Source organism: Plectropomus leopardus, chromosome 12, assembly GCF_026936395.1.
Source record: "Plectropomus leopardus strain MGB_pleo_1.0 chromosome 12, ASM2693639v1, whole genome shotgun sequence".
Taxonomy (NCBI): domain Eukaryota; kingdom Metazoa; phylum Chordata; class Actinopteri; order Perciformes; family Serranidae; genus Plectropomus; species Plectropomus leopardus.
In genome coordinates, this window is record NC_142187.1 from 36,620,001 (window position 1) to 36,647,574 (window position 27,574).

Below are 27,574 nucleotides of genomic sequence, written 5' to 3' on the forward strand. Positions count from 1 at the left end.
TATTTTCTCCCAAATGCATTTTTTTGTTCTTAAAAAGCTCTTTTTGTTCTTAAAAAGCCACATTTTTGTCTTTAAGAATTTTTGGCAGTTTTTAACAAAAAATAAATGCATGTTCTTGGTCGTTCAAAGGTTTTGGCATTTTTTTAAAGAAAACTTTTTGGTCTTAAATATTTTTTGGAAACCATAAGAAAAGAAGCCATTATTTTGGTCTTACGATTTTTGTCAGTTTAAGGAGAAAAGCACATTTTTGAATGTAAAAGAATTTTTGGCAGTTTTTAAGAAAAATCAAGCAATATTTTCGTCAGTTTTAAAGAAAAATAAAGCTTTTTTTTCTTTAAATGTTTTTGGTGGTTTTTAGGGTAAAAAAGCTATGTTTTTGTCTTTAAACATTTTTGGCAGTTTTTAACAAAACATTGTTTTTTGGCAGTATTAAAGGGAAAAAATTATGTTTTTGGTCTTTACATTTTCTGTCAGCTTGAAGAGAAAAGGCGTCTCGGCTGGTGAGCCGTGTGTCTCTGTGTGGGGACGGACAGGAGTTTGTATATGCAGACAGATGAGGAGGACATGACCTGCAGCCTGGACACGTGGACGGGTCACGTGTCGCTGCAGTGATGCAGGAACTCGTGTTCGTGTGACCACCTTGTTTTTTCTGCACATGAAGTCATTGCAGAGTAACTAAGTACTTTTACTCAAGTACTGAACTGAAGTACAGTTTGAAATTCTGGTTCCATTTATCTTTACTGCTCCTCATTGATCTGACAGCAGAGAATCATTGATCAGATGTTATTGATTATTGAGGGTCTGAGTGAGTTTACAGAGATCAGATCAGAGTTTCTGTGCGGTCCTTAGGGGAGGGACAGATAGCTTTAAACAGCTGGATTTTGGATTTTATTTTTAAATAAAAACATAAAAGCTTGTTTTATTTTAAAATTTTGGGGTTTTTAACAAAAAAAAGTTTTTTTTCAACAATTTTTGAAATGTATTCTGCAAAATCCCTGAAAATGACCCGTTTATCTGCCAGAAATCCATCAAAATATAAATTAATTTGTTAATTGTTTAATTTTCCGACGGTCCCTGAACACCTCGTGGGTTTATTCGGGTTTGTGAAACAAAGTTCCAGGACTTTTGCAGGTTTTCCAGGAGTGTAGGAGCCCTGTCATGAGACGTTTGTCCTGAACCTGTTTGTCTCGTTCTGTTAAAGGTCACTGAACAAAGATTCTGATCACATGACCTCCATGGATGACATCATGGCGGTGTTCACCACCAAGGTAATAAATCCCATCAACACAGATGCTGATCACGTTCAGTTGTGTTCAGGTGTGCTCAGGTGTGCTCAGGTGTGCTGTCTCTTCCTGTCAGGAGCCTTCCTCCATCAGCCCGTCTCCCACCGCCCTTGATGACGAGGACTGGGACTATGACGACCTGTACTGTGACCAGGGCGCAGTGCGGGCATTTAGGAGTCGCTATGAGCCACCACTCTTCTGGATGATCACGTTGGTGGGTGGAGTCGGGAACCTGGCCGTGGTGTGGATCTACCTGAACTTCCGCCGGCGGCTGAAGACCATGACGGACGTATACCTGTTGAACCTGGCGGTGGCCGACCTGCTGTTCCTGGTCACGCTGCCGCTGTGGGCATACGAGGCGCTGCACGGCTGGAGCTTTGGCTCCGTCCTCTGCAAGGTGAACTCCGCCCTCTACAAGGTGAACCTGTTCAGCGGCACACTGCTGCTCACCTGCATCAGCGTCGACCGCTACGTGGTCATCGTGCAGAGCGCCAAAGCTCGCAACTCGCAGGCGGAGCGCCGTCGCTGCAGCACGCTGGTGTGCGTGGGAGTGTGGCTGCTCGCCTTGCTGCTCGCTGCGCCCGAGCTTGCATTCGCCACCACGGCGGAGGCGGGCTCGCAGGACTACTGCAGGATGGTGTTTCCGTCGCACGTGGGGAACCGCACCAAGATCCTGGCACTATCGCTGCAGGTCAGCATGGGCTTCTGCCTGCCCTTCTGCGTCATGGCGTTCTGTTACAGCGTCATCGTCGCTACGCTGCTCCGCACACGCAACTTCCAGAAGCACAAGGCCATGCGTGTCATCCTGGCCGTGGTCGTGGTCTTTGTGGCGTCCCAGCTGCCTTATAATGGCGTGCTGGTGATGGAGGCCACACAGGCGTCCAGCCTGACCATGACGGACTGTGAGCAGATAAAGCGCTTCAACATGGCAGGCCACGTGCTCAAGAGCCTGGCCTACACGCACGCCTGCCTCAACCCCTTCTTGTACGCCTTCGTAGGCGTGCGTTTCCGCCGCGACCTCCTGCAGCTGCTTAGCGCCTGCCACCACCGGACACCGGCCAATCACAGCCAGCCGAGCAAGACGTGCCGCAGCCCACTGAGCTCCACCCGCGCCTCCGTCATGTCGGACAGCGACACCTCACAGGCGCTTTCGCTGTAAAAACCGCGGCTTTAGGAGCCTGACGACATCATCCGCCCCTCACCATGCCCTCAGAATCTACTTCCTATGACCAGCAGAGGCTTTTCAAATTAAAAGGGTTTTCAGAGGTTTTGTTTTTCAAGTTAAAGGCCAAACAGCTGAAGTATCAAGGAGATCGGAACTGTCAAGGCCTTCAATCTTTCACCTTGAAATCAAGACTTCCAAGACTTTTTCCAGGACTTTTTTCCAGAACTTGTTTTCTCAGGAGCTTTCAAGGACTTTTACTGAAAACATTCTCCAGGACTTTCTCCAGACCTTCCCAGTACTTAGGACTTGTTTTCCAGGGCTTGTTTTCCAGGACTTGCCTGCACAGTGAATGTAAAAGTGTTGATGTTTAGCTGCTGCGGTGTGGGCTGGCTGGTCATGTGACCTGCGTGTTTACTGTGAAGGAGACAAACAGGTGTGTCTCTCTAAAGGTTTGTCGATATTTTTGTGGCTTTGTTTTCGTCGTCTGTAAGGACGTGACCAAGTCCTCTGACATGTTCATTAAAGCGTGTGCAAAGCGTGTGCAAAGTGTGTGTGTGTGAGTTTGTGTGAGCGTGAAAAACAAGAGGAAGTTGATCAAAACAGTCACACTTGTTTCTTCACTTCCTTCCTCCTCCTCCCTGTTTGTTCTGTTAGAACCAGACACACACACACACACATAAAAACACGCACACAAACTCACACATACATAAACACACGCACACACACATAAACACACTCGCACACACACATAAACACACACACACATACACACACACACGCACACACACATAAACACACACGCACACACACACAAACACACACACACACATAAACACACACACACACACATAAACACACACACACACAAACACACAAACACACACACATAAACACACACGCACATACATAAACACACACACATAAAAACACACAAACATAAAAACACATAAAAACACAAACACACACGCACACACACACAAACACATGCACACACACACATAAACACACTCGCACACACACACATAAACACACACAAACACAAACACACACAAACACACACACATAAACACACACGCACACACACACATAAAAACACACAAACATAAAAACACACAAACACACGCACACACATACACAATCACAAATGCACACACACACATACACAAACACACACACACAAACTCATAAACGCAGACACACACACACTCATAAACACAGACACACACACACAAACACACATAAACCCACACACACAAAGAAACACATGCACACACACACAAACATACACACACATATTACAATACATTATTATAATATAGTGTAATTATATTACATAACATTACATTACATAATGTTACAGTATATTACATTAAGGTATATTAGATAACATTACATTATATGACATTACAGTATATTACATTACATTATATGACATTACAGTATATTACATTACATTATATTACATTACAGTATATTAGATAACATTACAGTATATTAGATAACATTACATTATATTACATTATAGTATATTACATTACAGTATATTAGATAACTTTACATTATATTACATTACGGTATATTATATTATATAATGAGATAAACTGACTGGAGGTCAGAGGTCACAGCTGCCGGTCCGGTCGCAGTTTGCAGGTCACAAAAAAAACTTTAAGAGAAAAAAACCTAATGATTTTTTAAATAAAAAAACAAGACACTTTTTAAAGAAAGATAAACAAATTCATCAAAACTTTTAAAGAAATTTAAATCACAAAATATGAAATAAATCAAACTGCCGTACATGTCCTCTGAGGTGACAGAGGTCAAAGGTCACTGAGACCTCGTCCTCGACCAGCAGCAGCTGAGTCCGTCTTCATAAGCACGTGTCTCTGTGATGATGTGTCTTCTTCAGAAAGGGCAGACAGGAACAGTGGTTGCCATGGTTACAAGGCGGGCTGAAAGTCCCGCCAGTTAAAGAAGCGTGAAGAAGTTTCCTCAGAAACAGGAAACCCTCCGTCTCTTCTTCACCTGCTGCTGCAACCACTTCCTGTCAGCCTTCTCACTTCCTGCTGAGATTTAGAGTGAGTCTGTTGTCATGGCAACAAGCTGTGTCTCTGCTCAATAACAACAACTGTAGCTAAAAACAAACAAACAAACAGACAAACAAACAGCTGAGTCTGTGTTAATGTGTGTGTTTCTGTGTGTGTGTGTGTGTGTGTCAGTATGTGTGTATTTTGAGTGTGTGTGACCACTCTGAGAGTTTCAGGACCCTTCCTCTTCTCTCCTGTCCTCTCCCGTCCCTGTCCCCCTCTGTCCCTCCCTGTCCCCAGTGCTGCTGACGCAGCAGTTTTCCCGCTCTGTGTTTCCATGAGAACAAAGACTCGTGTGTCCACAGTCACACAAACAGCGGCAGAACAAAGGCGGCCATGTTTCCAGAAGGCCGTCCTCCCATAAATCCCGGTGCTGAGCGGCTCTGTGCGGTTTGACTCTGGAGCTGCTGAGCGTCATGCCTCTGCCCCGACGCCGCTCTTCCTTCCTGGGACAGCCGTCCTCCGAGCGCCCGGCGCCCGCCTCCTGCGGCCGTATCTCCGCGGCCGGCACAGCTGCCCCCCGTGGTGTCTTCGTGGGCTCCGCCCCCCCTGTGGGAGGAGCCTCATGCCTGGGGACGCGTGTGTCCCGGCGCGCTCTGGGTATCAGCAGCGTGTTCCTGCAGGGCATGAGGAGCAGCGCGGCGCCGGTGCTGCCACGGGCTGGGGAGCGGGCGGCAGGTCACGGGGCAGCGGCGGCAGGACTCAACAGTTGCCTGATGGAGTACCGGGACAAAGTGAGGGCACTGGAGACACTGAACCAGCAGTTGGAGGAGCAGATCCGCCTCTGTCTCGACCGCAAGGCGTCCAGCGCCGGGGCCTGGGGACCGCTTCGCCGGGAGTGGGAGGACGTCTACAGACAGGTTAGGACAGGAGGGCGGGGACAGACAGCTGAGGACAGACAAGTGGGGACAGAAGGGTTAGGACAGGAAGATCAAGTCAAACAATTTTTTTTATAAAACCCAGCAATAATGGTAACAATATCATATTACATAATAGTAATGAAAATAAAACTAATAAATGCAATTTATGATAGCTTGTGAACAGTAACAGTCACAGCTGTATATTGATAGTGGAGGCATGACTTATAATAATGGCAGTAGAAGTTGGTGTCAAGCAGGATCACAGCATCAGCGTATCCAAAGCCCATGACACAGGTGCAGCCTCAGACAGGACCACAGCAACAGCACAGCTAAGACCACAATCCAGGCCGAGTCGGAGCATCAGTGCAGCCACAGCACGATCAAAGCTCAGCCAAAGGCAGGATCACAGCATTAGCACAGCCATCAGCTGGTGCAGCCAAGATCTGGAAAATTACAAAACAAGGGAACACAAATGCTCTGGAGATAAAGCTGAGTTAGTGTAATGCAGTAAAAAGACATGAGTGTAAGCAGATGGAGGAAACAAAAGAAGGAAAAAGGAGCTCAGCGTATCAGAGGAAGTCCCCTGGCAGGTCAAACCTATGTCAGCCTAACTAGGAACTGGTCCAGGCAGCCTGAGCCAGCCCTAATTATAAGCTTTATCAAAGAGGAAGGTCTTAAGTCTACCCTTAAAAATGGAGACGGCCTCTGCCTCCCTGACCGAAACTGGAAGACGGTTCTATGAAAGAGGAGCGTGGTAGCTGAAGGCTCTGGTTCCTAACCTACTTTTGGAGACTTTGGGAACCACAGTAACCCTGCGTTTTCAGAGCGCAGTGATCTTGAGGGTTGGTAAGGAACTATGAGCTGTGACAGATAGGACGGAGCCTGAACATTTAGAGCTTTGTAAGTAAGGAGGAGGATTTTAAATTCAATCCTGGATTTCACAGGGAGCCAGTGCAAAGAAGCTAAAACAGGAGAAATATGATCCCTTTTCTTGGTTCCCGTTAAAACACGAGCAGCAGCGTTCTGCACCAGCTGGAGAGACCTAAGAGATTTGTTTGGGCAACCAAATAATAGGGAGTTACAGTAATCCAGCCTAGAGGTGACAAATGCATGTACTAATTTTTCAGCATCTGTTTGAGACAGGACATGTCTTATTTTTGCAATATTACACAATTTAAAGACAGCAGTCCCTGAAGTTTGTTTTATTTGGGAGGCAAAAGATAGATCTTGATCGAATAAAACTCTGAGGTTCCTTACAGTTGTGCTAGAGCCCCAGGTAATGCCATCTAGAGAAATAATATCCTGAGAAAAAGAGTTTCTAGGGTGTGTGGAGCCAAAAACATCCAACTTTAACATCAGGAAATTGCTTTTTTATGTCCTGAGGGCATCATAGATGGATACAGTTGCATATCATCCGCATAACAATGGATATTTACAGAGTGATTTCTAATATTGTTGCCTAGAGGAAGCATATATAAAGTGTAAAGGTTTGGTCCAAGCACAGAACCCTGTGGCACTCTGAAACAGAGTACATACTGCCATACTGAGGACAGGAGGGGGACACAGACAGAGCAGAGTGCTGTCCTCACGTTCACAGAGCCTTCGGTTTTCTTTAAAATCTTTGAGCCATTTGTTGTTTTAATATTTTTGTTCTTTAAAATTTTAGCTGACTTTAAAGTTTAAAGTTTTTGCTGATTTCTACATGCCAAGACATTTTTTCTGTTTTTAAACTCTGTGTGTTACCGTGTGTGTGTGTGTTTGTGTTATAGAGTATGTGTGTGTGTTTGTGTTATAGAGTATGTGTGTGTGTGTGTGTGTGTGTTTGTGTTATAGAGTATGTGTGTGTGTGTGTGTGTGTATTATAGTGAATGTGTTTTTGAATTTGTTTTTATGCGTGTGGTGCCTCCTTCTGGCGGCTGACGGCTGCGGCTGCTCTCAAGTCTCTAATTCCCTTTGTCTCCTGTAGGTCAGCGAGGCGATCCTGGACAACGCTCGGCTGATGCTGCAGACGGAAAACGTTCAAGCCAATGCAGAGGACTTCAAAGACAGGTCAGAGGTCACACACAGATGACCTTTGAACCTGTGATGTCACAGAGTTAGCCCTCAGGTGTAGCAGCTGTGATGTAATGTGTCCTTCCGTCCTGCAGGTATGAAAACGAGCAGCCGTTCAGGAAGGCGGTGGAGGAGGAGATCAGCTCGCTCTACAAAGTCATCGATGACGCAAACCTGACCAAGGCGGAGCTTGAGGAGCAGATGGAGAACATGAGGGCTGAGCTGCGCAACCTGGAGCACAACCACGAGCAGGTCCCACCAAACCCTATTCAAAAAACACATTTAACCTCAACAGGTCCCACCAAAGACATTTCTATGATTTAAGGACATTTGGGGCAAGCTGGGACCTCTGCTGGAAAAAAGGGATTGTTTTGGATTGTTTTTTGGGAATTTAGCATTTTTTTCAGTAAAAATAAAATTGTTGGTGGTTACAGATAGTAATTAATAAAAAATTTAAATTTATATTAAAAAATAATTTTTTATATATATATATATATATATATATATATATATATATATATATATATATATATATATATATATATATATATCTTAATAAATATCTTTCTTTCATTATTTCTTTTTTGTACTCTTTTAAAGAAAAATCACCAAAACTTTGGATGGAACCTGTCCTGAAAACTCACAGACTTTGAAACAGGGGGATCTAACAGCTGACAGTGCTCTTTGTCTGTCTGTGTCTGTGTCCGTTTATCTGTCCTCACAGGACGTACGAGTCCTCTACAGTCAGATGGCGGGACGTGAGGTGGACGAACCTGACGCTCCCATAGAAACCAGCCTGGACCAGATCCTGGCCTACATCAGGAGCCACTGGGAAAAGGTGACGGAGAGGAACCGGGCTGAGACCGACAGCTACCTGGAGTGCAAGGTGAGGTCGTCTCACCTACGCAGGTGTCCTCACAGGTTTCTCTCAGGTGTGTCCTGACGGTGTGTGTGTGTGGCTGCAGGAGGCGCAGTGCGTGAGCAGACTGAGTCCTGAGGAGGAGCAGGTGGAGGCACTGAAGGCTGAGTGCAACGAGACCGGCTGCAAGATCCAGAGCCTGCAGGCCGAGACCGAGTCCATCAGAGCGCTGGTGAGTCACACATAGCGATCAATGACCCGATCACTGGATCAATGACCCAATCATTGAATCAATGACCTGATCACTGGATCAATTCTTGTGGTCCTGCAGAGGCGTGGTCTGGAGAACTCGCTGGGTGACGCCCGTCACTGGCACGACATGGAGCTTCAGAATCTGGGCTCAGTGGTGGCAAAGCTGGAGGCGGAGCTTGCAGACGTGCGTGGCGAGATCGAACAGCAGCGTCGCGACTACGACACATTGCTTAGCAACAAGCAACGACTGGAGCAGGAGATCGGCATGTACCATGGCATCCTGGATGGAGAGGAGAGCCGCTTCCAGCCCGCAGACACGCTGTGAGGCACCAACACCACATCAGCACAAACACCGCCACTGACATCATCACCACCAACATCAACACCGACATCAGCACAAACATCACCACTGACATCAGCACAAACACCACCACTGACATCATCACTGACATCATCACCACCAACATCAACACTGACATCAGCACAAACATCACCACTGACATCAGCACAAACACCACCACTGACATCATCACTGACATCATCACCACCAACATCATCACCACCAACATCAACACCGACATCAGCACAAACATCACCACTGACATCAGCACAAACATCACCACTGACATCATCACCACCAACATCAACACCGACATCAGCACAAACATCACCACTGACATCAGCACAAACACCACCACTGACATCATCACTGACATCATCACCACCAACATCAACACTGACATCAGCACAAACATCACCACTGTCATCATCACTGACATCATCACCACCAACATCAACACCACATCAGCACAAACACCACCACTGACATCAGCACTGTCATCACCACTGACATCACCACCAACATTAACACCGACATCAGCACAAACATCACCACTGACATCAGCACAAACATCACCACTGACATCAGCACAAACATCACCACTGTCATCATCACTGACATCATCACCAACATCAACACCGACATCAGCACAAACATCACCACTGACATCAGCACTGTCATCACCACTGACATCACCACCAACATCAGCACAAACATCACCACTGACATCAGCACTGTCATCACCACTGACATCACCACCAACATCACCACTGACATCAGCACAAACATCACCACCAACATCAACACTGACATCAGCACAAACATCACCACTGACATCAGCACAAACATCACCACCAACATCAACACTGACATCATCACTGACATCATCACCACCAAGATCAACACTGACATCAGCACAAACATCACCACTGACATCAGCACTGTCATCACCACTGACATCACCACCAACATTAACACCGACATCAGCACAAACATTAACACCGACATCAGCACAAACATCACCACTGACATCAGCACAAACATCACCACCAACATCAACACTGACATCAGCACAAACATCACCACTGTCATCATCACTGACATCATCACCAACATCAACACCGACATCAGCACAAACATCACCACTGTCATCAGCACAAACATCAACACCGACATCAGCACAAACATCACCACTGTCATCATCACTGACATCATCACCAACATCACCACTGACATCAGCACAAACATCACCACTGACATCAGCACAAACATCACCACTGTCATCATCACTGACATCATCACCACCATCAACACTGACATCAGCACAAACATCACCACTGACATCATCACCACCAACATCACCAAAACTGACATCACCACTGACATAACCACTCACAGCAGAGCAGGACGTAAGCATGATTGTCCTGATGATTGTCCTCACCTGTCCAGGTGTCCAGGTCTTCACTCAGAGCATGAGGGAGCTGCTGCTGCCTCTTCAGCTCCAGACTCCAGGACCGACCCTCCAGGACCTCCAGGACCTCCAGGACCTCCAGGACAGTGATCCTAGTGGAGGATGTGAGGAGCAGACAGATGTAGACTCTACTGGTCTCTGCTGGACTGTGTTGGATTCTGCTGGACTCTGTGGTGCTGTGTGCAGCAGTGATGGACGCCCCCCCAGCAGGAGGTGCAGTAAACCTGCTCCATAATACCTGAGGACCTGAACCGGCTTCTGACTGGACAGAACCAGGAAACACTTTCAGTCAGCTGAGTGGACAGTGTCTTCAGGTGGACGGTGTCTTCAGGTGAAAGGTGTCTTCAAGTGGACGGTGTCCTCAGGTGGACGGTGTCTTCAAGTGGACGGTGTCTTCAGGGTGACGGTGCATCCACAGCTGCTTTTTGAATTATTTCAAATATCATGACTTCACAACAGGATCAGAACTGAATATTTAAATATAACTTAGGGACTGTTAGTTATTTATGAGGGGAGGCACAGACAATTTTAACTGGCCGGATTTGGGATTTATTTTACTGCAGATTTTTTTAAGAAAACACAGCTTCAATTTTTTGGCGTTTCTGGGTTTTTTTTTCTTTTTTTAATTTGGTGATTATTATTTTATTTATTTATTTTTTTGGACAATTTTATAAGAATTTTAAAAAAGTTTTTAAAAAGTTGTTTCTCAAAAAATGTTTTAAAGAAACCCTGTGAATGTTTTGATTTTCTCTAAAATTTTTTAATCAAATTTTTAAAAAAGGCAATTTTTAATGAAATAACGCAATTCATTTTGTTTCAATGTTTTTCTTCACAAGTTTTGGGTGATTTTGATGCTTTTCTTTATCACAGGATAACAAACGCTGTCACGGCGCCGCACACGCCCTGCTGATCAGACGGGTTATTAACGAGCCGATTGGTCCAGAACAATCAATAATCTTCAGATTGAGACAGTTTGATCTGATGTTTGGACTGAACGTCATCACGTCTCTCAGCTGTGAGACAAAATGTCCCTTTAAGGGACAGACGCTTCATGTGACGGTCTGATGATGTCACAGCCCATCTTCTGAGGCGTTCAGGACCGCTCGCTTTTTACAGCACGCTCAGGACGTTTTACACGGACTCGAAACTTTTACAGCTCAGAGACGACCTGAAGACACACGCCTGGGAGACACACGCCTGGGAGACATCAGGTGAACCAGGCTGACCTGGACTCACCGTAAAGCTGACAAAGGATTGTGGGATTTGTAGTTGTGTTTTTTCAGAGACGAGCAGAAACAGGAGAAATGAAACTCGACGTCTGTCAGGTGTGTTTACCTGATGACATCACAGCCGTGTCATGTGACCAGAGTGTTTCCTGAGCAAACGGCTGCTGTTTCTGTTGATGTTGTAAAAATAACTTTGAGGATGATGATGATGATGATTTTTTTTATCGCCTGAACGAGAAATAAAAACTGATTTGAGCTGAAGGCCACTGTTGTCTTTCAGGCCTCATACCGTTTTACCAAAACATTTCCAGGACTTTTCCAGGACTTTTCCAGGACTCTGAGACGACACATTCCCTGAGTCGACCAACGATGATCCTTATTGGTTCATTTTCATCACTTTATAGATTTTTAATTGTTTCAAATATAATTACTCTGGAACAGGATCAGACCTTCATATTTAAAAGGGGGACACATGTCAAATCATGTTTAGCCGTGTGGGGGGACGCTGGTTTGGTTTTGGCTTTAGGGGCCGACAGACATCTTGAAATGGCTGTATTTTGTGTTTAGTTCACTTCTTTTTTTTTTAAAACAGGCCTTTAAAGACATTTTCTCAAAAGAAAATTGGCAATTCTTTTTCTTTATTTTTTGGCAATATTTATTTTTATATTTTTAATTGGCAGTGTTTTTCCCTTAAAAACCCTTGCTATTTTGTAAAGCAAAATATTTGCTGTTTTTTTCTTTTGGGGGGTTTTTCTTTAAAATTTGGGGAAATTTTGAAAAACTCTTTAAGACAATTTAAAAATAAAAAAAACATCTTTTCTATATAAGCTTTTGATATTTTTTTCTTAAAAAAAAAAAAACATGTTTTCTTCGATGGAAGATTATCATTCACAACATAAATCTGAGCAGACATCAATGAGCAGCACGTTCATTGATTTATTGATCCTCTGAGGAGAAACTGAAGCGATCAATAATCAGGCCCGCGGCCGTACTGAGGCCGCAGAGCGTCGACTCAAACTCGCTCTGTAACTGCTTCGGTGCTTGTTGGTCATGAGGCAGTTCAGGTGAGACGCCACAGGTGAACGCCGTGAAACAAAAACCTCCTAGATGGATTAATTACACTCAACTGGTTCAGTTTAAATTTGCAAATGAGCCACGAAAAATGTGCTGATTTTCATGAAGTTCCACAAGAGAAATCTGTTTGTTTTGCTTTTCCAGAGCAGATTTCTCTTCTTCCGTCTCCATCAATCACAACATACTGTCCACACTAAAATTTCAATCAAATCCATTTTCTGCATGTTTTAGGAACAAAAAGGTTCCATAAATCAGAAGAGTCAAACAGACACTTTGGTGAATCTAAATAAATACATTTACACTGAACAAAAACAGAAACGCAACACTTTTGTTTTTGCTCCCATTTTTCATGAGCTGAACTCAAAGACCTAAAACATTTTCTAAAAACATAAGAAGACACATTTCTCTCAGATATTGTTCACAGATCCGTCTAAATCTGCGTCAGCGAGGCTTCTCCTGTGCAGAGATGATCCATCCCACCTCACAGGTGTGGCAGATCAGGATGCTGATTGGACAGGTGATTATTGCACAGGTGCGCCTCAGGCTGGACACAGTAAAGGCCGCTCTGAAAGGTTCGATTTTATGGCACAACGCCACAGACGTCGCAGGTTTTTGGGGGAGCGTGCAGTCGGCGCTCTCTACCATAAGCAGTCTCCAAAGGCATTTCAGACAATTTGGCAGTACATCCGACCGGCCTCACAACCGCCGAGCAGGTGTGACCCCCCCGGCCCAGGACCTCCACACCCAGCACGCTCACCTCCGGAACGGTCCGAGACCAGCCGCCCGCACAGCTGCTGCAACAGTCGGTTTGCATAAACAAAGAATTTTTGGATCCCAAAAACAAAAGCCAAAATAACAGATATCACCATCAAAGTTTCCCACTTTATTACTGAAATGAAGACCATTATTCTTTACATTATGAATTTTCTGAGTTTATATTTAAATATGCAAATCAGGCATTATCTAATCAAAGAAAAAACTGAAATCTGAACTGAACATACCCAAACGTGGGTTTTTTCCACCCTCTGAATTTAAATGTGTTATGGGAGCAAAAGCACCAGAAATCTCTTTAAAAAATAATATTTAACCCTTTTGAGTTTCACCGAAACCCTTCGAAGCGAATGAGCAACTTGATTTAGAAAATTATTTTTTTTAAGAGGAAAAAATGTCGAGGGCAAAAAGCCACGCCGCAATAACTGCCCTGCCGAAGCGCCGCCGCCCAAACTCGACAGGACGCCACCAGACCCCGACCCCGAGTCTCGCTGCGAGTCCTCTGGACATTATTATGGTCTGTCTGAGACCTTCAGCAGGACAGAGACAGCAGCCTCCACTGGGGGGCGCCACAGGGAGGAGGCTGCAGAGGGGTCTTTAACCCTTTCAGAGCTGCACTGACATCGCAGTTTAACCTTTTCAGCACCGGCTCGTTTGTTTGATTTTCTTCATGAACACAATAAAAAAAAAAACGTCAGTAATTTGGCATAAAAAAACTGTGAGAGGTGACGAGAAAATAACCTGAAAATCTGCCTGAAAAAGAAAGAGAAAATCATTATTTTAATTATCATTTTTCAGGTCTCACGTTTTCCGTTTCCGTTCTTCTCTTTTTTTAACTAATTTTCAGGTCATTTTCTTGTAAATTTTTAGTATTTTTTTTTGCTAATTTTGGGGTCATTTCCTGTTCAGATACTCATTTCCTTTTTTCATGTTTTTGTGACAAATCAGACCAATCCACTGATGTTTCAAAGGGTTAACTCCGTGTTAGCATGTTAGCATCTGTCAGTGTAGCAACAACATTTATGATTTCCTCCCTTTTCACAATAAAAGCCTTCACACAGCAGGGGTGTGACCAAAACAAACAAACAAAGGAAACAAAACAGGAAAATGCAAAATATTCGCCTGCAAATATTTTGTATCAGAACTCTTCGTACCGGCAGCAATACGAACGTTGGTAAAATAAATAAAAGATGCAGCTATTTAAGGATGTCTGCCCCTCCCTGTTAGAGCTCAGTTTCCTGTCTGGGGGGGCGACAGGAACTAGAGATGAACAAACAAACAAACAAACGGACAAACAAACAAACGGAAAAACGACCAAAATCTCATCACGCATCGACAGTTTAAAACTACACAACATAAATTCACCGTCATCTCACACTGATGTCATTCAATTTATTACACACATTTCCAGGATTTTTCCAAACCTTTCAATGACTTAATATTTCCATGTCTTCTTTGGGCCTGGAAAATGTAATTGTGAAATGTTATGACTTTTCCAGGTTTTCCATGACCTTGGGAACATGCCTCCCCAGTGTGTGAAGGCTTTCAAAGTAAAACGACAGATCAGAAACCCTCTGATGCCCCCCCGCTGAGTGAGGGCTTTCAAAATAAAAGAGGAGAGTTAGCTGATGTGTTATTTCAGTCTTCTTCCTGTGTCTGCAGCTCCACTTCCTGCCCGTCAGTCACCTGACTCCTGCTGATCCATTATTTGGAGGCGGAGCTCAGCAGCTGGGTTCTTCCTGATCAAAAATCGATATTATCCATCGATCCGTCCTCACACTCCCTAAAAGCATGATGCTAGCAGCTAGCGACTGCAGGCTAGCTCTACAGTTTTACCCATAATCCCAGTGGCCGGCGTCAGTGTGCAGGTCTGAGCCTGGCCGTCGTACCGATAAAGCTCAGTGAGCGCCGGCGGAGGGCGCCGCCTCCCCGCCTGCAGCCGTCAGTAACGCGTCGCTCCTCGGCCTCTGATTGGAGGGTTAGGCAGGCTGCAGGGGGATGCAGCCAACGCCCACCCCCCCCTCATGGCACGCCATGGGCGCCATGAAGGTCCAGCGGTTGGTGTCGGGGTTGTACATCTCCACGGAGCTGAGGTTGGACTGTCCGTCATATCCGCCCACAGCGTACAGGCGTCCCGATGTCGACACCAGCGACACTCTGCTGCGCCGCGTATTCATGGCCACTAGGAGGCTCCACTGCCCCGTCGCGGCGCTGAATACCTCCGCCCCGCTCAGGAAGCCCGAGCCGTCGTACCCCCCCGCTACGTACATGTGGCTGCCCAGCACCGCGGCGCCGTGCCGGCACCGCTTGTTCATCATAGGCTGAGCCTGGTGCCAGCGGTTAGTGTGGTGGTTGTAGTACTCCACCTGCAGGACGGGAGGGTGGCAACACACACCGCCTTTATATATTCAACATATACATATATACATATATACACACACACACACACACACACACACACACACACACCGCCTTTATATATTCAACATATACATATATACATATATACACACACACACACACACACACACACACCGCCTTTATATATTCAACATATACATATATATACACACACACACCGCCTTTATATATTCAACATATACAGACATACATACATATACACACACACACACACACCGCCTTTATATATTCAACATATACATATATACATATATATACACACACACACACCGCCTTTATATATTCAACATATACATATATATACACACACACACACACACACACCGCCTTTATATATTCAACATATACATATATACATATACACACACACACACACACACACACACACACCGACTTTATATATTCAACATATACATATATATATATATTAAACATATACAGACATACATACATATACACACACACACACACACACACACACACACCGCCTTTATATATTCAACATATACATATATACATATATATATACACACACACACCGCCTTTATATATTCAACATATACATATATACACACACACACACACTGCCTTTATATATTAAACATATACAGACATACATACATATATACACACACACCGCCTTTATATATTCAACATATACAGACATACATACATACATACACACACACACCGCCTTTATATATTCAACATATACAGACATACATATATATATACACACACACACCGCCTTTATATATTCAACATATACAGACATACATATATATATACACACACACACACCGCCTTTATATATATTCAACATATACATATATACACACACACACCGCCTTTATATATTCAACATATACATATATACATATATATACACACACACACCACCTTTATATATTCACACACAAAACCCACCCCTATATATTTAGCATGTATATGTGCATTTATACAACAGTAAGTTCCAACCAAGCAATGTGATTGGTCGAGAGGCGTTCCATGAGTGCTGATGTAAGTATGACATCACCGGGACTGTTAACCTGTAACGCTGCGTGTATCACTCCGCTTCACGGCCGTTCAAAACCCGTTAATCGGTGTGAGAGTGAAAGTATGTTTATATCACGGTGTCAGACCAGGTTCAGACCGCTAGCTGGCGCTGTTCACGTAGCTCTGGAGTTACTAAAAGTTACGAGGAGGTCCAGGAGGAGCAGCTGTGACGGGTTTCGGTAAACGTTGGTTCACTGGGAGTAAACCAGCTGTTACAGATGAGACAGTGATGTGCGGTGAGACAGGGACACGCTGATGAGACAGGGACACGCTGATGAGACAGGGACATGCTGATGAGACAGGGACACGCTCGTCCGACGCCGTCCACAGCCCGAGAGACGAACCGTCTGATCAAACTAACTGGTGTGAATCTCAAAGTGTCCGTTAACAGACTCAGATTTCACTGAAAACACTGAGATAAATGTCGGTGACGCTCAGCAGACCGAGCTAACGCAGGTTAGCCGGCAGCCTGCGGGAAGTGTTTAGGTGTTGCTAGGCAACAGCTGTCAGGCCCAGTTGTGCAGAACTATTTGTGTCGGCGGAGTCAAAAAATCATTAAATAAACAAAGAAATCATAATCTGTCGTCTCTTGTTACTATTAACAAATAAAAGATGCTCGTAGACTGTTGTACAACAGTAATATCACTGTGGAGGTCGCGTGTTGTCGTGTTTCATCACAGCTGAGATTATCTTCAGAGACCGAACCACAGCCGTGATGATGCACCGCACAACAGCACTCCCTCTCCTGTGATATTGCTTATATATATATATATAAGCAGATACACACACACCACCTTTATATATTCAGCATGTATATATACATGTACAGTATCTCACAAAAGTGAGTACACCTCTCACATTTTTGTAAATATTTTATTATATCTTCTCATGGGACAACGCTGGAGAAATGACACTTTGCTACAATGTAAATTCTTCAGTGTACAGCTTATATGAGAGTGTAAATTTACTGTCCCCTCAAAATAACTCAACACACAGCCATTAACGTCTGAACCGCTGGCAACAACAGTGAGTACACCCCTAAGTAAAAAATGTCCAAATTGGGCCCCAAGTATCAATATTTTGTGTGGCCACCATTATTTTCCAGCACTGCCTTAACCCTCCTGGGCCTGGAGTTCACCTGAGCGAGGGTTTAGGTCTGCAGACATGCTTGGCCAGTCCATCACCTTTACCCTCAGCTTCTTCAGTAAGGCAGTGGTCGTCTTGGAGGTGCGTTTGGGGTCGTTATCATGTTGAAATACTGCCCTGCGGCCCAGTGTCCGAAGGGAGGGGATCACGCTCTGCTTCAGTATGTCACAGTGCATGTTGGCATTCATGGTTCCCTCAGTGAACCGTAGATCCCCAGTGCCGGCAGCACTCATGCAGCCCCAGACCATGACACCCCCACCACCATGATTGACTGTAGGCAAGACACACGTGTCTTTGTACTCCTCACCTGGTTGCCGCCACACATGCTTGACACCATCTGAACCAAATAAGTTTATCTTGGTGTCATCGGACCACAGGACACGGTTCCAGTAATCCACGTCCTTAGTCTGCTTGTCTTCAGCAAACTGTTTGCGGGCTTTCTTGTGCATCATCTTTAGAGAAGGCTTCCTTCTGGGACGACAGCCACGCAGACCAGTTTGATGCAGTGTGCGGCGTATGGTCTGACTGACAGCCTGACCCCCCCTTCAACCTCTGCAGCAATGCTGGCAGCACTCATACGTCTATTTTCCAAAGACAACCTGGACATGACGCTGAGCACGCGCGCTCAACGTCTTTGGCCGACCGCGGCGAGGCCTGTTCTGAGGGGAACCTGTCCCGTTACACCGCTGTACGGTCTTGGCCATCGTGCTGCAGCTCAGTTTCAGGGTGTCGGCAGTCCTCTTATAGCCTTGGCCATCTTTATGTAGAGCAACAATTCTTTTTTCAGATCCTCACAGAGTTCGTTGCCGTGAGGTGCCATGTTGAACTTCCAGTGACCCGGACGAGAGCGTGTGAGAGCGGTAACACCAAATTTAACACACCTGCACCCCATTCACACCTGAGACCTTGTAACACTAATGAGTCACATGACATCTGGGAGGGAAATGGCTAATTTGGCCCAATTTGGACATTTTTTACTTAGGGGTGTACTCACTGTTGTTGCCAGCGGTTCAGACGTTAATGGCTGTGTGTTGAGTTATTTTGAGGGGACAGTAAATTTACACTCTTATATAAGCTGTACACTGAAGAATTTACATTGTAGCAAAGTGTCATTTCTCCAGCGTTGTCCCATGAGAAGATATAATAAAATATTTACAAAAATGTGAGGGGTGTACTCACTTTTGTGAGATACTTTATATATACACACAAGATGCCGGGTGGAGCTCGGCGGTTTGATTCCCGCCCCCTCCGGTCAGGACACTGAAGCCCAAACTGCTCCATCAGTGCGTGTGAATGTTTCATAGAGCAGAAGATGTCAGCCTGTGGCCTCCAGCAGCAGCAGGGTGTGAATGTTGTGTGTGAAAGAGCTGAGAGAGCTCAGAGGTGCAGCTCGTCTTACATTTCAGCTGCACACAGTCACCTGTTTCTGATGTTTACATTTATTCTGACGCTGATCACTGTTTATCTTTTTAAACGGACTATAACTGCTTGATAACTCTTTCTGATCGACTGTAGTGATCTGTGAGTTAACTGACCGTGTTGAAGATCTGTAAACCGTCATGGCCGCCAGAGACAAAGATGCGTCCGTCAAACACCGTCACACCTGCAGCGCTGCGACTCGCACTCATCTCCGTCACCACCGTCCACCTGCGCCACAACCACATGATTACACAGAAAAACTCACATCTACACACCCACACTGAAGACAAATACACATCTACACACCCACACTGGTGTTTCCTATGAACCTTTAATAATGATGCCATGATGGAGATAGTGTAGGGGCCCAGGACGGAGCTAATGTGGGGCCCAGGACGGGGCTAATGTGGGGCCCAGGACGGGGCTAATGTGGGGCCCAGGACGGGGCTAATTTGGGGCCCAGGATGACAGAAATGAAGGCCCATGCGGTCAGGGGACTTACCTGTCGGTCTCTGGAGAGTAGCACTCCACAGAGTTGAGCGAGGATTTTCCGTCGTAGCCGCCGCAGACGTAGATGTGTCCGTCGATCACCACCGTTCCCATGGCGCTGAGGACGACAGTTATTAATAACTATACTGCTTCAGTGTATTGATAAACATCGATCAGTAAGTATATGAGTATTGATAAGTTGGAGTTCTCACCTGCGCTGGCTGTTCATGCTTGACACGCGTGTCCAGCTGTCCGTCTCCGGGTTGTAAACCTCCACCGTGCTGAGCCGTGATTGGCCGTCATAACCGCCAATGGCGTACAGCAGCCCGTTAACCACGGCCACGCCCACCCTGCTGCGAGCTGTCCTCATTGGTTGACATCGCTCCCAGAAATTCCCGATTGGATCAAACACTTCAACCACGTTTAAGGAGTCGCCTGAAGAAAGAGACACTGACTATCAGCTGACGACCAATCAAACACCTGCAGTGACATCACACCACTTGTGATTGGTCAGTCCTTTAACTGAACCTTTCAATACATCACAACTCACTTCTGTTGCCAATCAGCAGCCTCCTCAGCCACACTTCCTGTATCCTCTCAGCACTATTTATTTTAGTTTATTTATTGGGACAACGAACGTTGTAATGTTTCTGTTAACTTGTCGGCTGCCAGCTGCAGGCCCACGAACGCGTGGAGGCTTTCTCAGACAGATGGACAGGTGAGCAGTGTACCTGAGCTGTTGAGTCCGCCCACGGCGTAGATGAGCCCTGTGATGGACGTGCAGCACCTTTGTCTGGTCTTGAAGGCGGGCAGGTGAGGACGGCGCTCCGGCATCAGGTGGAAATCTTTGGCTTCATCCACCAGATCTCTGACAGGAAACAGGAAGTGCAGCAGAGTCAGAGTTGGAACTGAACGCCGGCACAAAACCCACCTCACTGACCCCCGAAAAACAACCTGCTGCATGTTCACCTCTGAAAATGTCCTCTTGTTTTTAACAATTTCTGACATCACAGTCGCTCAAGGTCCATACACATTTTTTCCAGGACTTTTCCAGGACTCTGAGGAAATTTCAAATACCAAACTGAATCGACCGTCAATCCTCCTTATTGGTACTTTTTCATCAGCGTATAAGAGCTTTTTAAAATATATATCATTTAAAAATATTGACTTCAGAGCAGGATTAGAACTGAATGTTTAAATATAACTTAGGGACTGTTTGTTATTTATGGGGGGGGGGTACACATGTTTTATCTTTACAGGAGGGACAGACAACTTTAAATGACCGAAATGTGAATTTATTTTACTGACAATTTTTAAAGAAAACGTGTCTTTAAAAAGAAAAATTCCACGACTTTTCCAAGTTTTCCATGACCGCATGAATCCTGTTTGTCTGAAGTGATTCGGTCGTCTCACCTGCATTTATGGCAGCAGCGTACAAGCTCGTCCTGCTGGACTCGGTCTGACAGGAACTGAGGGCGACACAGAGGGAGGCGGATCTTTGCCAGCAGGTCCGGCAGCAGAGACTCCCTCAGGTCCCGGTCATGATGAACCCAGGTCAGCACCGCCTCAAACACCTGCACAGGTACGGGTCATTCAGCACCTCAAACATCTGCACAGGTACGAGTCATTCAGCACCTCAAACATCTGCACAGGTACGAGTCATTCAGCACCTCAAACCCCTGCAAAGGTAATGAAGCCATTCAGCACCTCAAACCCCTGCACAGGTACAGGTCATTCAGCACCTCAAACATCTGCACAGGTACGAGTCATTCAGCACCTCAAACACCTGCACAGGTACGAGTCATTCAGCACCTCAAACATCTGCACAGGTACGAGTCATTCAGCACCTCAAACACCTGCACAGGTACGAGTCATTCAGCACCTCAAACCCCTGCACAGGTACGAGTCATTCAGCACCTCAAACATCTGCACAGGTACGAGTCATTCAGCACCTCAAACATCTGCACAGGTACGAGTCATTCAGCACCTCAAACACCTGCAAAGGTACGAGTCATTCAGCACCTCAAACACCTGCAAAGGTACGAGTCATTCAGCACCTCAAACACCTGCAAAGGTACGAGTCATTCAGCACCTCAAACATCTGCACAGGTACGAGTCATTCAGCACCTCAAACCCCTGCACAGGTACGAGTCATTCAGCACCTCAAACACCTGCAAAGGTACGAGTCATTCAGCACCTCAAACACCTGCAAAGGTACGAGTCATTCAGCACCTCAAACATCTGCACAGGTACGAGTCATTCAGCACCTCAAACCCCTGCACAGGTACGAGTCATTCAGCACCTCAAACATCTGCACAGGTACGAGTCATTCAGCACCTCAAACATCTGCAAAGGTATAATTCATTCAGCACCTCAAACATCTGCACAGGTACGAGTCATTCATTTGGTCTCAGGTGTGTGTGTCTCTGATGGTCTCAGGTGTGTGTGTCTCTGATGGTCTCAGGTGTGTGTCTCTGATTGTCTCAGGTGTGTGTGTCTCTGATGGTCTCAGGTGTGTGTCTCTGGTGGTCTCAGGTGTGTGTGTCTCTGGTGGTCTCAGGTGTGTGTGTCTCTGATGGTCTCAGGTGTGTGTGTCTCTGATGGTCTCAGGTGTGTGTGTCTCTAATGGTCTCAGGTGTGTGTCTCTGATGGTCTCAGGTGTGTGCGTCTCTGATGGTCTCACATGTGTGTGTCTCTGGTGGTCTCAGGTGTGTGTGTCTCTGGTGGTCTCAGGTGTGTGTGTCTCTGATGGTCTCAGGTGTGTGTGTCTCTAATGGTCTCAGGTGTGTGTCTCTGATTGTCTCAGGTGTGTGTCTCTGATGGTCTCAGGTGTGTGTCTCTGGTGGTCTCAGGTGTGTGTGTCTCTGATGGTCTCAGGTGTGTGTGTCTCTAATGGTCTCAGGTGTGTGTCTCTGATTGTCTCAGGTGTGTGTGTCTCTGATGGTCTCAGGTGTGTGTGTCTCTGATGGTCTCAGGTGTGTGTCTCTGATTGTCTCAGGTGTGTGTGTCTCTGATGGTCTCAGGTGTGTGTGTCTCTGATGGTCTCAGGTGTGTGTGTCTCTAATGGTCTCAGGTGTGTGTCTCTGATTGTCTCAGGTGTGTGTGTCTCTGATGGTCTCAGGTGTGTGTGTCTCTGATGGTCTCAGGTGTGTGTGTCTCTGATGGTCTCAGGTGTGTGTGTCTCTAATGGTCTCAGGTGTGTGTCTCTGATTGTCTCAGGTGTGTGTGTCTCTGATGGTCTCAGGTGTGTGTGTCTCTAATGGTCTCAGGTGTGTGTCTCTGATGGTCTCAGGTGTGTGTGTCTCTAATGGTCTCAGGTGTGTGTCTCTGATTGTCTCAGGTGTGTGTGTCTCTGATGGTCTCAGGTGTGTGTGTCTCTGATGGTCTCAGGTGTCTCACCTGTTCCTCAGCCTGGATGTTGAGCTCGTCACAGCCCACCAGCTCCAGGACCTCCTCCGTCCTCAGACCCAGAAACTCGTCAGACACAGAAACCTCCACAAAGTGCTGATGGAGGAAACTGTTGGCCGAGTCGTACAGAGTCGTACACATCATGGTCTCTGCAAACTGACGCACTCCCAGACAATTCTTAGGGTGTAACCTGAGACAGAGACAGACAGGGAGACAGAGAGACACATCCTAGTTTGGGTACACAGCTTTATAAGCGTGTTGTCTTGAACAGTCTGGTTCGGTCTGTGTCAGGTTTTAAAGTTGTTGTTTATAGTTTTGACCCTCTGAAGAGTGGGTGAGCCTACTGAGCATGTGCGGTAGCGAGTCACTGACCTCTCCTGCAGGAAGGAGCAGCAGGCGTCTTTAACATTCTGCAGCTGCAGGAAGCTCGAGCCAATCAGGAGGGCCTGAACGTTCTGCTGGTCGATGGCCACGTGGCCGCTGTACGCAAAGTTTATCAGAGCCTCCAGAGCACTGCAGAGAGACACAGACTGGTTACACTGGGAACAGTGGTTACACTGGGAACAACAGGTACACTGGTTACACTGGAAACACTAGGTACACTGGTTACACCGGGTAGAACAGGTTCACTGGGTACACTGGGCACAACAGGTACACTGGTTACACGGATTGGACTAGAGTTCCCACACCGACGATGTGTACAGAAGGGGACAAGCCCAATAACTCAGTGTGTGCAGCGTGAGATCTTCTACCAGTCTGCGTGGCGAGAGCCATCTCTGGTGCTGTGGTGTGCTGGGGGACCAGCATCAGCTGGGACGCCGGCAGGTTGAACAAACTGATCCGCAAGGCTGGATCTGTGGTGGGCCACAACCTGGACTCTCTCCAGTCAGAGACAAACAGGCGTCACCGAACAAACTGCCGTCTATCAACAATCGTCCCCTTCATTCTTCCTTTTTTTTCACCGTTCAGGGGTTGTTTTTCGGGAGTTTTTCCTCGGGTGATGTGAGGGTCTGAGGGCAGAGGGATGTCAGACACTGTAGAGTCCTCTTGACTTCATGACACCACTGAGAGACAGCTGGTTCTCTGACAGACTCCTTCAGCTGTCTCAAAGAGTTCAAACAATCATCAGACTCTTTGACAGCTCACCTGTGGGCCAGGTGAACTCACCATCTGTACTGGACTCACTTGCACATCCATCTTCACTTCTGCACACTTATTTGCACATTTTTCTTTTTTATTGATCTTTTTAATCTTTTTGGCTTTTTTGTTTGTTTGTTTTCTGTACATACTGCACATATCTTTATTATTATTGTTATTATTTTATTTTATTCTATGTTAGGTGCCTTCTTTCACATAGTGTATATATATTTGCATTATTGTGTCCTTTTAAACAAATATTTCATTCAGTTGGTACAACAGGTACAACAGGTACAACAAGTACAATGGCTACAACAGGTACACTAGGTCACTAGGTACACTGGGTACACTGCATACACTGGGTACGCTTGGTACAACGGGCACACTGAGTTACCTGTCTGGTTTGTGGTTGTGGTCTATAGTTATGGTCTGTTGTTGTGGTCTGAGTTTCTGATCTGTGGTTCTGGTCTGTGTTTCTGGTCTGAGGTTCTGGTATGTGTTTCTGGTCTGTGTTTCTGGTCTGAGGTTCTGGTCTGAGGTTCTGGTCTGTGTTTCTGGTCTGTGTTTCTGGTCTGCTGTTCTGGTCTGTGTTTCTGGTCTGCTGTTCTGGTCTGTGGTCTGTGGTTACCTAGGGTCCATGCCCTGCATCAGGATCTCGTCCTGTTTGCACTCCACCATGTCGTTAGTGAACATGGCGTGGAAGTACGGGATGGAGGCGGCCAGAACGATCCGGTGAGCGCTGAACTTGTGATCCCCTACCTGCAGAGAGAAGGCGACAGGTGAGATGGGACAGGTGGGGAGGCGACAGGTGAGGAGGTGAAGGGTGAGGAGGCATAGGGTGAGGAGGGTGACAGGTGAGGAGGTGACAGGTGAAGGGTGAGGAAGTGAAGGGTGAGGAGGGGACAGGTGAGGAGGGGACAGGTGAGGAGGTGACAGGTGAGGAGGCAAAGGGTAAGGAGGGGCGAGTCACCTGGAGACCAGGAGGAGTCTGCAGTGTCAAACCTGCCTGACTGGGTTACAGGGTTCATACAGAATATATTTCCAGGACATTTCCAGGACAATTCCAGGGCATTTCCAGGACTTTTTCATGACTTTGAGACAAATTTCCAAAACGATACTTTCTCTGAAACAGCCATCCTGACTCCGTATGTAATAAATTTAATCTTTTTTCTTTAATTAAAGTAAAAAAAATAATATTTGGTTGTCTTTTTATTTTTCGGGGGATTTGTGAAGAACAAAATTTGGCTTTTTTTCTTTACTTTTTTTTCAATTTTGAAATAAATGTTTTGGCAATTTAAAATATAAATTTTTTCTTCAAAAAGGTTCGGGATTGTTTCCTCCGTACAAGGTTTGCTTTGTCTTTTCTTCAAAAGTTTTGGCTTGCAGGTTTAAAACATTTTTTTTCCTTTCAAAATCACACTGCAGACAGAAACCTCAATAACAGAAATCAATGTTGTATTTTTAATTTTCTATAAAAGGTTTGTGAAACAAAATTCCTTTTCCAAAACTTTCAGGGTATATTAAGTTTCCAGGTTGTCCATGACCGTAGTGACCCTGCAGGGCCTTGTGAGCGGCTGAGCGCGGACGTCGGTGCTGCAGCGTCAGCAGACTGAATCCTGAGTCCCAAAGAGGATCTACGTGCTAACGCTGCTCTGTGCACCAATCAGTGTGCAGCAAAATAAAACTTCAAAATCAAACACCAAAAATTTTAACTGTTTTTAATAATTGGGTGAATTAAAATAAAAATAGACAAAACAGAGAAACACCTAAAAATAAACCCAAATTTCAGAGAAGACAACCAAAAATGTTTTTTAAAAAATACATAAAATTTTAAAAAACAAACAAAAAAAACAAAACACAAAAACTGTATATATGTGTATAAAGTAACATGGAAAGAAAATACTAAAGCAAAGTACATGTAAATGTACTTAGTTACATTTCAAGACTTGAGTATTTGTACTCTGTGGAATTGGTACTTTAAAACTACTACTTAAACTACTTAAACTTAAAACTACTTTTGTAGTGGAGTAGCTGCACTCTGTAGTGTCAGTATTTTCAATTCTAGTGGAGTATTTGTACTCTGTAGTATCAGTACTTTCACTTGTAGTGGAGTATTTGCACTCTATAGTATCAGTACTTTCACTTGTGGTGGAGTATTCATACTCTGTAGTATCAGCATTTTAAATTCTAGTGGAGTATTTATACTCTGTAGTATCAGTACTTTAACTTGAAGTGTAGTAGTTTTACTTAGTGGTATCAGTACTTTTACTGCAGTAAAGTCTCTGAGTACTCCCTCCAGCAGACAGTTAGCTGTCAGTGTGTATCCCTCCGCAACTCGGGGACAGAAAGTAGGACCCTCTGAGGGTCTAAAACACCGGAAACACCTGCTCTCCGATCACCATGACAACGGGCCAGGGTCTCAGGTGTTTCCGGTGAGCGGCAGTTCAAAGGTCAGCGGAGTTGGCTCGTGTAAATAATCCGCTGTTAGCATGTGTTAGCATGTTGTTAGCTTGGAGGCTAGCCGTTAGCTCCGGGCTAACCGGAGGCTCGCGCGCCGTCAGTTTTACCTTGAGCGTGACATCACAGAGTTTCCCCTGACGACGGATCTCCTCCATGACGACATAGCCTCGTGCCGGCAGGTCGTGCACCGAGAAGTGAACTAAATCCTCGAGCTCTTCGCACAGGACGTCTCCCATCGTCGGCACGAGCGGCGGAACGGCACGAGCGCACTGAGCCCCGCGAGCCGCCGTACAACATCCGGTCACCGCCTTCACAATAAAACTCTCACTGTATGACTGGGGCTGGCGGCTGTAGAGGTGTGTGTGTGTGTGTGTGTGTGTGTGTGTGTGTGTGTGTGTGTGTGTGTGTGTGTGTGTGTGTGTGTGTGTGTGTGTGTGTGTGTGTAGAGGTGTAGGTGTGTGTGTGTGTGGTGTTTTTCATGTACTGGGAAGAGTACTTCATGGACATGTTTTAATGGACTCACGGTGGACTTGGACCAGACTGTATGCAGCGGAGGATTGAGATCCAGCCCGTGTTGAGGATTGAGATCCAGCCCGTGTTG

General features: G+C 45.7%; 3 protein-coding genes across 4 annotated transcripts in view; 2 read left to right on the forward strand and 1 right to left on the reverse strand.

The window, feature by feature from the left end:
* Positions 1-2,988, forward strand: part of ccr9a (chemokine (C-C motif) receptor 9a) — a 3,457-nt gene extending 469 nt beyond the window's left edge. Inside the window, exons 2-3 of the mRNA XM_042497700.2 lie at positions 1,202-1,268; positions 1,360-2,988. Of these exons, the coding sequence (XP_042353634.2) occupies positions 1,227-1,268; positions 1,360-2,442 (1,125 nt within the window). The 5' untranslated portion in view covers positions 1,202-1,226 and the 3' untranslated portion in view covers positions 2,443-2,988. The remainder of the gene's footprint in view (positions 1-1,201; positions 1,269-1,359) is intronic.
* Positions 2,989-4,916: 1,928 nt separating this feature from the next.
* Positions 4,917-11,853, forward strand: bfsp2 (beaded filament structural protein 2, phakinin). The gene is made up of 7 exons (XM_088086064.1): positions 4,917-5,392; positions 7,359-7,441; positions 7,540-7,696; positions 8,169-8,330; positions 8,410-8,535; positions 8,635-8,876; positions 10,345-11,853. Exons 1-7 carry the CDS (start codon positions 4,949-4,951, stop codon positions 10,454-10,456), a joined length of 1,326 nt encoding a protein of 441 aa, XP_087942190.1. The 5' UTR covers positions 4,917-4,948; the 3' UTR covers positions 10,457-11,853.
* On the reverse strand, positions 5,416-27,279 carry klhl18 (kelch-like family member 18). Of its 2 annotated transcripts, none has more exons than XM_088086062.1 (10): positions 27,081-27,279; positions 25,142-25,272; positions 23,749-23,889; positions 23,368-23,566; positions 21,382-21,542; positions 20,700-20,836; positions 20,181-20,403; positions 19,982-20,086; positions 19,596-19,707; positions 5,416-5,835 (listed from the first exon to the last, which is right to left on the reverse strand). In XM_088086062.1, the coding sequence occupies exons 1-10, from the start codon at positions 27,207-27,209 to the stop codon at positions 5,773-5,775; spliced, it is 1,401 nt and encodes a 466-aa protein (XP_087942188.1). In that variant the 5' UTR covers positions 27,210-27,279; the 3' UTR covers positions 5,416-5,772. The 2 variants fall into 2 exon arrangements, with proteins under 2 accessions (XP_087942188.1, XP_042354178.1); XM_042498244.2 differs by lacking the exon at positions 5,416-5,835 and adding an exon at positions 13,529-15,803 and having other exon boundaries at positions 27,081-27,275.
* Positions 27,280-27,574: the final 295 nt, after the last annotated feature.

Coding starts and splice junctions, on each gene's coding strand:
- bfsp2 (XM_088086064.1), top strand. CDS start 4,949: ATGCCTCTGCCCCGACGCCGCTCTTCCTTCCTGGGACAGCCGTCCTCC. Junction 7,442..7,539: donor GCAGAGGACTTCAAAGACAG/GTCAGAGGTCAC, acceptor TCCGTCCTGCAG/GTATGAAAACGAGCAGCCGT. Junction 8,331..8,409: donor ACAGCTACCTGGAGTGCAAG/GTGAGGTCGTCT, acceptor GTGTGGCTGCAG/GAGGCGCAGTGCGTGAGCAG.
- klhl18 (XM_042498244.2), bottom strand. CDS start 27,209: ATGGGAGACGTCCTGTGCGAAGAGCTCGAGGATTTAGTTCACTTCTCG. Junction 21,543..23,367: donor ACATCCAGGCTGAGGAACAG/GTGAGACACCTG, acceptor GTACCTGTGCAG/GTGTTTGAGGCGGTGCTGAC. Junction 19,708..19,981: donor TACTCTCCAGAGACCGACAG/GTAAGTCCCCTG, acceptor GTTGTGGCGCAG/GTGGACGGTGGTGACGGAGA.